At 42.6% G+C, this 10,739-nt stretch overlaps 1 protein-coding gene across 1 annotated transcript; it reads right to left on the bottom strand.

Moving 5' to 3' along the window:
* Positions 1-5,650: 5,650 nt before the first annotated feature.
* On the bottom strand, positions 5,651-8,250 carry LOC311223426 (tripartite motif-containing protein 16-like; the record flags this gene model as incomplete). The annotated part of the gene is made up of 2 exons (XM_084308214.1): positions 5,651-6,240; positions 7,305-8,250. 2 exons carry the CDS (start codon positions 8,248-8,250, stop codon positions 5,651-5,653), a joined length of 1,536 nt encoding a protein of 511 aa, XP_084164340.1.
* Positions 8,251-10,739: the final 2,489 nt, after the last annotated feature.

The following is a 10,739-nucleotide window of genomic DNA, read 5'->3' as shown; positions in this document are numbered from 1 at the left end:
ACCATGGATTTATTTGTGATTATTATGTCTCTTTCATTCCTTCAGGACACGTCTGATGAGCCAGAGCTTCAGGGTGTTGCAGTGGCCCTCCTTACTTTCATCAGTGACGACCATGACACAAGTCCAGTTCACTACCAGCCTGTGACAATCTCTGTTGTCATTGAAAGTCACATCATGATCAGCCTCCCCAGATTTGGTGATTCCTTCCTGGTAATGTTTGGACTAATCTATGCACTACACCTCAGCTACCCCAAGGGACTTACCAACACTTTTGAATTCATTCAGAAGATTTTACTAGGTCTAGAAGCTGGTAAACTGTCGCCCAGGTTGCAGACTCTCAAGAATGACTTGATGATGCAATAATTTTTTTTTCTTCTGATTTTTCAATGGATTTTCTCCCCGTCCCAATTAGTCATTGTGCCAATCCCCCCCCCCCCCCCCCCTCCCCTACCTGGTGCTGTATGCATGTTCTCCTACGAGTCGGTATAAGGGCGTCCCGAGTCGATCGCACGCTTCCCCCGAGACATGCGCCGACAGCCAGTGACGTCTTTTCACTTGGCAGCGAGGGCTCTCATTGGTGAAGTGTAACGTGTGGGAGGGCACGCTATCTCCACCAAGTCCTGCCCCGCTTAGCAAGCGCCGAGACCTGACCTGTAGGCGTCGCTGTCCACAACGCCAGATTCCCACCCGCCAGCTTCCCCACCCCCTAATACTGCCGAATTGTATTAGTGTGAACGGCCAGCCAAGCTGGTGACAACGCAGGGAGTTGGATTCGAACACGCGAATCCAGTGTCTTCAGCGTTGGTGACGAACGCAATCTCCGCTACGTCACCTGACCGCTCTTGCATTAAACTTTTGAAGGTATTATTTTGACATGACAAGGAAATTAATACCTCACCCCACATCCTTCTTTCAGATGAGTTTCTATTCCTTACTGTAATCAGTGATCATGACACAAGTCCAGTTCACTACCAGCCTGTGACAATCTCTATTGTCATTGAAAGTCATATCATGATCAGCTTCCCCAGATTTGGTGATTCCTTCCTGTAATGTTTGGACTAATCTATGCACTACCCCAAAGCACTTACCAACACCTCAAAAGTGTGTCTATAGAAACTCATCTGAAATGTCTTGTCATGTCAAAATAATACCTTAAAAAGTTGCTGTACTACTTTGCAGATGTTCAGCCAAATAGGTCCAAACTACTCAATGTACCTTGTTCTTTATTTTTTATGTAATATGTTTACATTTGAGAGTTTTACAGTTCGAATTTTCTTAACCGTCTATAGCTGGCATTATTGTAATTTCATCCAAGTAAGTTTTAGAGTTGAAAGAGTTTATCAGAATCTCAAAGGCAACATCCAAGTCCCAAACGTTTGTTTCTCGAGGAACAATAGGAGGCAATGGGCATAAATGCCACTCTGCTCTGACTGCTTCCATTGCTTGTAGGCAGTGGTAGAGTTAGTGTTCTCAGTACAGAGTACAAGGCGATATACCAGGAGCCATAAACGCAACACAGAAGCGTTGGAAATTAATACCTCACCCCACATCCTTCTTTCAGATGAGTTTCTATTCCTTACTGTAATCAGTGATCATGACACAAGTCCAGTTCACTACCAGCCTGTGACAATCTCTATTGTCATTGAAAGTCATATCATGATCAGCTTCCCCAGATTTGGTGATTCCTTCCTGTAATGTTTGGACTAATCTATGCACTACCCCAAAGCACTTACCAACACCTCAAAAGTGTGTCTATAGAAACTCATCTGAAATGTCTTGTCATGTCAAAATAATACCTTCAAAAGTTGCTGTACTACTTTGCAGATGTTCAGCCAATAGGTCCAAACTACTCAATGTACCTTGTTCTTTATTTTTTATGTAATATGTTTACATTTGAGAGTTTTACAGTTCGAATTTTCTTAACCGTCTATAGCTGGCATTATTGTAATTTCATCCAAGTAAGTTTTAGAGTTGAAAGAGTTTATCAGAATCTCAAAGGCAACATCCAAGTCCCAAACGTTTGTTTCTCGAGGAACAATAGGAGGCAATGGGCATAAATGCCACTCTGCTCTGACTGCTTCCATTGCTTGTAGGCAGTGGTAGAGTTAGTGTTCTCAGTACAGAGTACAAGGCGATATACCAGGAGCCATAAACGCAACACAGAAGCGTTATTATTAACATATACAGAATATGAACTTATACAGAATATGAACTGGTCAATTACACAACTAGAGTGAATAAAGACACAATAATTTATTAATAAAATAACTATTCACCATTAGCTGGACTCAGTTCCGTTTCACTTGAATGAATCGCTTGGGAGTCAGCAGCAGCAGACCATCGATCTTGTATGCTGAGAGTGGGACTGTATCCTTGAGACCTTGTAGGCAGTAGTATACTGCCCTGTCAAGGGCTAACCGCAGTAACTTGAAAAAAGTAAAAATTTAGTTATGAGTGAAATTGACCTTGTCAATAAATGTTTTATCTTGTGACCAAGTTTCAGATGTTAATGTCGCTCAGTTTTGGAGATATGGGGTTTTAAAAACTGCAGTAACTACAAAATCACACTCAAAACCAGGCAGACCGCAGTAACTTCCAAACAGTGAAAAATGGCTTTAAAGTGTTTTGACTTGCCATCCAAAATGTGTTATAGGTAAATAGATGATAGTACCCAGATTTAACATGTATTAATGAAGTAATCTTTAGGCATACAAAAATATGACACAATTATTTTAATTAACCCCAAAAAAGCAGATATTGCACTCTGCTGCACGATTTCCTTAAATAATTATACAGGTAATGTACAGGCAAAGTGCAGTAACTTCAAATACAATGTTGTTTTCCCTCCAGCTTTCATAACTTAACCTAGCCATTTTGAAAATGAAATTTAATACCTGAATATATTGGAATGATGATGATCCAAATAAAATGGCTAGGTGAAGTTATGAAAGCTGGAGGGAAAACAACATTGCATTTGAAGTTACTGCACTTTGCCTGTACATTACCTGTATAATTATTTAAGGAAATCGTGCAGCAGAGTGCAGTATCTGCTTTTTTGGGGTTAATTAAAATAACTACGTCATATTTTTGTATGCCTAAAGATTACTTCATTAATACATGTTAAATCTGGGTACTATCATCTATCTACCTATAACACATTTTGGATGGCAAGTCAAAAAACTTTAAAGCCATTTTTCTCAGTTTCACTGTTTGGAAGTTACTGCGGTCTGCCTTGACAGGGCAGTATAGTTAGTGTACTGTATAGTGTTCTTAGTACAGAGTACTGTAGTGTTCTAGTTATCATTCTGCAAACATAGCCTGCTCTAAATGACGGATGGTGCCTCTGACATTCTGACTAACTCTTTCAATGAAAACACCATCTTGTTCCATGATACATCATGGAGCAAATACATGCAGCTGCATTTCCATATGTAGGTATGTGCACTATTAACAGTATTGCCAGCTGTATAGCATGTAATGTGGATTGGTATTTTGGTTCCACATTGGCAGGACCCAATATACAGCACAACGTTTGTGAATTTTACATGTGCCAAGCGGATTGACAATTTTCAGATAATCTATACATTTTATTCTGTACTGTACATAGATACACTGTGTTATCCCAATGGTCACAATAGTTGCCGTCAACATGTTTGCTCATTCTATGACCACACTATACAAATTTGAGTAATTCAGCCAGGATGTAAACGGCTCTGGTCATGTGCACTGCACATATTGAGACCCTTTATTATTTCAATATTTGCTGGAAATACATTGATACATCATTCAGTAACATTTTCAGAGCCTTATAACAAACATTATTACACTATTGTGACCAGAGGGATTAAATGTGTAATATACATTACATTGTATGTACATGTTATAACATGCATGTATTTATTTTCTATATATATTTTCTATATATATATATTTTCAATTTTAACATTGCCATAATGTTGGAGAGGGCAACACAATGTTTTTGTAAGATAAATAGATGTATACTCTTTGAATAGAAATAAATATAAAGAGTTTGAAGTTGTAACACAATGTTTTTGTAAGATAAATAGTTTCGATGAAGAACAAAACCTCCTAAATGCATACAAAAAAAGGGGAAAACTTCATATCTGCACTTTGCAAGGCACTAATACCTGGTCGGTATTGTTAACATATATAGTCCAAAAACAGTGTACGGTGTTTACAGTGTTATTGTACATTGCTAACATACAGATTATATATGTATACTCTTTTATACTCTTTGAATAGAAAAAAATAAAAGAGTTGTTTGAAGTTGATATAATGTGCTTGTGTAGTTATTTTTCTGTTAACTTTTTCACATGGATTTTAAAACTGAACCTTAAGTTATAGTAACTGCAAATATTTGAGTTGATTAACTTAGAAATTTGAGTTGATTAACTTAACGACATTGAGGCCATCCATGGCCTCAATGTCGTTGAGTTCTGTTAACTTAATCACATGGATTTAAGGTTGAACCTTAAGTCACAGTAACTGAACATATTTGAGTTGCCTCCACTTGAGAACCTTAAGTCACAGTAACTGAACATATTTGAACTGCCTTAACTGAGAACTGTAAGTCACAGTAACTGAACATATTTGAGTTGACACCACTTGAGAACCTTAAGTCACAGTAACTGAATATATTTGCATTGCCTTAACTGAGAACTGTAAGTCACAGTAACTGAACATATTTGAGTTGACACCACTTTAGAACCTTAAGTCACAGTAACTGAACATATTTGAACTGCCTTAACTGAGAACTGTAAGTCACAGTAACTGAACATATTTGAGTTGACACCACTTGAGAACCTTAAGTCACAGTAACTGAACATATTTGAACTGCCTTAACTGAGAACTGTAAGTCACAGTAACTGAACATATTTGAGTTGACACCACTTGAGAACCTTAAGTCACAGTAACTGAACATATTTGAACTGCCTTAACTGAGAACTGTAAGTCACAGTAACTGAACATATTTGAGTTGACACCACTTGAGAACCTTAAGTCACAGTAACTGAATATATTTGCATTGCCTTAACTGAGAACTGTAAGTCACAGTAACTGAACATATTTGAGTTGACACCACTTGAGAACCTTAAGTCACAGTAACTGAATATATTTGAATTGCCTTAACTGAGAACTGTAAGTCACAGTAACTGAACATATTTGAGTTGACACCACTTGAGAACCTTAAGTCACAGTAACTGAATATATTTGAATTGCCTTAACTGAGAACTGTAAGTCACAGTAACTGAACATATTTGAGTTGACTCCACTTGAGAACTGTAAGTCAGAGTAACTGACCATATTTGATTTGACTTAACTGAGAACCTTAAGTCACAGTAACAGACCATATTTGAGTTGCCTTAACTGAGAATTGTAAGTCTTAGCCAACTGAAAACATTTGAGTTTATCAACTTAAAAAAATTTAGGCCATGTATGGCCTAATTTTTTTTAAGTTCTGGAAACTTATTCGGGTTTACAGTGTATGTGTGTGTCCCTCAGAACAATGATAAGTGACAAAGTGAACGTAGCTCCTAATTACTTCATCTTTCACAACTCAGCATATTCAAGATCTAAATCCAAGATCTAAATCCAAAACCCTGGGTAGAGGAGTTGTGAATGTCACTGATCTCTACTTCAGCTCACAAAACTCAGCCTCCCCAGAGTAAAATGCAAGACAAAGTCCAGGATAGAGAGGCTGAGTGAATGTGGTGTTGACTCTGTGCAGGAGGGTCATTGTGTCGGAGACGCTGTAGAAGGACAGAATCCCTGCCCTGTGATCCAGGTACACTCCTATTCTGGAGGACTGGGGGCCCCATACTGCTATACTCTTGTTATTGTGGCTGAAGCTGTAATGACTTTGACTGCAAAATAAATCCCAGGATTTGGAATTGTATCCAAATTCACAGTTATTCATAGAGCCTGTTCTACCAATGTCTTTGTAGGAGGCTGCTACAGAAACCCCTACACTACAAGCCACCTCCCAGTAACAGCGTCCAGTCAGACCTTCTCTACCCAGAACCTGACACCTTTCAATAAATCTTTCTGTGTGATCAGGATATGACTGCTTTTGGTGCGTCCGTGTTGCTTTTCTGTTCCCCTCAGACAAAGACAGATATCCGTTTGTTGTGTTTGGGTCCAGTGTGATCTGAGAGGAATATTGTAAGAAGTCAGCTCTGGTCTTGGGCTCTGGTGGCAGTAAAACATTAATAACTGCATTCACTGTTGTTGAGATTATGGGCCACTGCTCTTTCAGAACGTCCTCTAGTTTGTCTCTCAGCTCAGACACCACCTCAGGCCCCGTTTAGACGGAAACGCTAGCAGGTGAATCCGCAAAAATATTTTTACGGATGTGCCTTTCGTTTATACGGAAACAGCGTTTTTACGGGGTGAAACCGCAAAAAAGTGAGACTACCTTCCAGGGTGGAATTCCTAGAAACGCAAAACCTTTGCGCTCTCGTCTAAACTATCAAACCGTATAAATCTGTTAAAACGATGACGAAAGGGTTGTCACGGCTCTGGTCGCGCGTACTGCTTACGTCACAGGTAGCAGGTAAGCGCCAGTAGCCGAGACGTAAACAAAGCAAGTATGTCTGACTATATCAACGGAGATCACTTGAAGGCTACATTGGCAGTACTTTTAAAGACACAAGAATCAGTCCAGTTTTAAGATACGCTATTGGAGCTGGAATTACCGCGGCTGCTGGCACCAGACTTGCCCTCCAATGGATCCTCGTTAAAGGATTTAAAGTGTACTCATTCCAATTACAGGGCCAGCAGGTGCCTCGACTGGCCCGCGCCGTTCTGTGTTCTGAACGTAGCGTTATAGCAGTACTTTTAACCCTTTCACTGCCACACGACAGAAGGTTAACCCTTTACTATCACACAACCGGCTGTCGTGTGGCAGTGAAAGGGTTAAATACACAAGAATCTGTCCCGCGGCGTGAGTGGACCCACTGTCTGTGAGTGACTCTGCTTTAGTCCAATCACATTCCCCATCCACAGTCTGCGAATCAGAGGCAGAGTAGGGCGGGTCTTCACAGCACGTCATGTGACATATGCGCCAATCGTGTGACAACGGTGCTCCGTCGTTACAGCCTCGTCTGCACAGAGAATTCCACCCCAAAACGCTCGTCTAAACGCAAAATTAAAAGTGAAACCGCAAGACGACTTTTGCGGTTTCTGTTCACAAAACGCTCGTCTAAACGTAGCCTCAGTCACATGACTCACATCTGCAAAGTACAGGAGAGGAAGGACACTGATGCTGGGTGAGTCTGTAGACTCACTGGGACTGGAGAGGGGGGGATAACTCTGTAGAAAGTGGATGTGGTTCTCTGTGTGTGAGAGCTGCTGCAGCTCAGTGTCTCTCCTCCTCAGGTCCGCTATCTCCTGCTCCAGTCTCTTCTGCAGTTCTTCAGCCTGAGTCACTGTGGTCCTCTGTTGGGCTCTGATGACCTTCTTCAGCTCAGAGCGCCTCGTCTCCAAGGAGCGTATCAGCTCAGTAAAGATTCTCTCACTGTCCTCCACTACTTTATCAGCAGAGCGATTGAGAGAATCAACAGCCTGTTGGGCCTCTTTGAGTCGCTTCTCTCTCTCCTGGACTCTCTGGTGGACTTTCTGCTGACTCATGCCAAGCTCTTTCTGTCTCTCCGTCCTTTCTGCTGCAGCTGAGACTGTATCATGGCCTTTATGTTCATCCATGGAACACAAATAACAGATACACTGCTGATCAGTACGACAGAAAACATCCAGAATCCTGTCATGACGAGTGCAGGTGTTCTCCTGAAGCCATGTGGAGGCTTTGACCAGCTTGTGTCTCTTTAACGGAGCTACAGTATGATGAGGCTGGAGGTGAGTTTCACAGAAAGAGGTCAGACATACCAGACAGGACTCGAGGGCTTTCCGCTTTCTCCCAGTGCAGAAATCACAGGCCACGTCTGCAGGTCCAGCATAACAGTGATCAGGAGGAGCAGCTTGGGGTCCTGTCTTCATTAGTTGTTCTATCACTTCAGCCAGCATGTTGCTTTTCTTCAGAACGGGCCTCGGAGTAAAAGTCTCCCTGCACTGGGGACATGTGTAGATCCCCTTCTGATCATCTCGATCCCAGCAGTCTTTAATACAGACCATACAGTAGCTGTGTCCACAGGGAATAGTGACCGGATCCTTCAGTACATCCAGACAGAGAGAACAGCAGAACTGGTCCCGGTCCAGATCAACTCCTTGCTGCGCCATTTTATTCTACAAAGACAACGGCACTCTTAAGTTTTGTTTTCTCAGCAAGAGTGAACTCTGAACGTGTGGGTGGGAGGTGCTTCCTGGTTATAGAGTGAACTCTGAACGTGTGGGTGGGAGGTGCTTCCTGGTTACAGCTGTCCAGGGGAGGAGTCGCTTTAAAGAGACAGTGTCTAGTTCACTGTGATTCATAGATAGAAGATGTTTTTGACATTGTTCAGGAGTTTTTCTCGTCATCAATTACCTCTAATTTGTTTACTTTGTCGAGGGAAACCCACTAAAACCCATAAGCACAAAGAGAGACAGAGAGAACATGGTACACATACTCAATAAAACACGCTCTCTCTCTCTCTCTCTCTCTCTCTCTCTCTCTCTCTCTCTCTCTCTCTCTCTCTCTCTCTCTCTCTCTCTCTCTCTCTCTCTCTCTCTCTCTCTCACACACACACACACACTTTCTTTCTCTCTCTCTCATTTACTCTCACTCTCTCCTCTTGCTTTCTCTTTCTCTCACACTCCCTCTTTCTCCTCTCTTGCTCTCTCTCACCATTTCATTGATTTGATTTACTGATTTGTTTGAAGCCTGGTTTCTTACCAGTTTATTTTAATCCAAAATATGTGATAAGATGGAAAACATAATGTACATTTAATGTGTAAGTCTGTCAATGTCAAAAGGAAGTAATCACAACCAGCATAATAACTGCACGAACAACCAGTTTGACATCACACAGAGGTTGATGCATTGAGAATTTAGGAGCTCTCAACTAAGCATTATAATCCTGTACAAGTACACCATACTTGTCTGGCTTCCGTCCATCTCACAGCACCGAAACCGCCCTGGTCAAAGTGATCAATGATCTCCTCATCTCCACTGATTCTGGTGCTTTCAACATCCTGATCCTACTGGATCTCAGTGCAGCCTTTGACACAGTGTGTCACTCCATCCTCCTCCAAAGGCTGCACCAACTGGGTGTTGAGGGCACTGCACTCGATTGGTTCACCTCCTACCTCACCGACAGACAACAGTACCTCTCCCTCCTCCTCTGTTACCTCGGCCCCCTGCTCTTCATCTGCTACATACTCCCTCTTCGTCACATGATCCGCAAATTCAACCTCGACTTCCGCTGCTACGCCGACGACACCCAAGCACAAAATCATCACAAAATCCTCCCACAACCCACCCCTCAGTCACATCCAGTCCTGCTTATCCTAAATAAAATCCTGGCTGACCCACAACCTCCTCAAACTCAACAGTGACAAGACCGAACTATTCCTCATTGGCACCAAATCCACCCTCAGCAAATCCAGACTCATCACACTCACTATCGATGACTTAACCATCACCCCCCCCCCCCCCCCCCTGGTTTGCAACCTCGACGTCATCCTGGATCCCACCCTCTCATTCGACCCCCATGTCCGCTCCATCATCAAAACCTCATGCTTCCACCTACGCAACATCGCCAAAAGTAGACGCTGCCTCTCCCCCCGGTGCTGAATCCCTCATCCAGGCCTTCATCTCCTCCCACCTAGACTACTGGAATTCCCTCCTCACCGGCATCACCTCCCGCTCCCTCCATAGACTCCGGATGGTTCAGAACTCTGCTGCTCGCCTGCTCACTAACACCCGGTCCTGTGACCACATCACTCCTCTCCTCCACTCTCTCCACTGGCTCCCGATTAAGGAACGCATACATTTCAAGCTACTACTCCTCACCTTCAAAGCCCTCCATAGCCTGGCCCCCCCTCTACCTGACTGACCTCCTCCTCCCTTACCGCCCCAACCGATCCCTCCGGTCCTCTTCCACGGCTTCCTTCATCATCCTGTCAACCAAACTAAGGGAGATCGGGGTATTGGACATCAGGCTTTCTCACGAGCTGCACCCCGACTCTGGAACACCTGTTTTTATTTTATCACATTTTTATTATTATTATTATTATTATTATTATTATTATTATTATTATTATTATTATTACTACTGGTAGATATGATGTACTTGAATTTTTATCATGCGCTTACTTTTTTTATTCATGATGCGGACATAATTGTGAATTACTGTCATTGTCTGTATATGTCTATTGTGTGAGCTATGAGATACCCTGAATTTCCCCAAGGAGATGAATAAAGTATCTATCTACCCTCCCTCAGACCATCAGAGACTCTCCCTCACTCTCCACCTTTAAATCCTGACTCCAAACCTGCCTGTTCTCCCAAGCATTCAACCTTCCCTACCCATAACCACCCTCCTCCAACCCACCACCTCCCCTTCCCCTTCCCTACCCATAACCACCCTCCTCTTCAACCTACCACCTCCCTTTCCCCTTCCCTACGTCTCCTGCCCCTCCCACAATCCCCCCGCCATTCCCTCGGTTTCCCTTACTTACCTCCCTGATCGTCTCCCCTACTGGCTTCTGTTATTGCCTATATTTATGTCTTTCTACTATTACCCTGCCAATACCTGTGTTATGATGCCCGAATTTCCCCAAGGGGATCA

The sequence above is a fragment of the Notolepis coatsorum genome (genome assembly GCF_963971535.1).
Source record: "Notolepis coatsorum genome assembly, chromosome: 2".
In the NCBI taxonomy this organism is placed as follows: Eukaryota; Metazoa; Chordata; class Actinopteri; order Aulopiformes; family Paralepididae; genus Notolepis; species Notolepis coatsorum.
The sequence above is the reverse complement of the archived record's forward strand: the minus strand, read 5'-3'. Positions and strand labels throughout refer to the sequence as shown.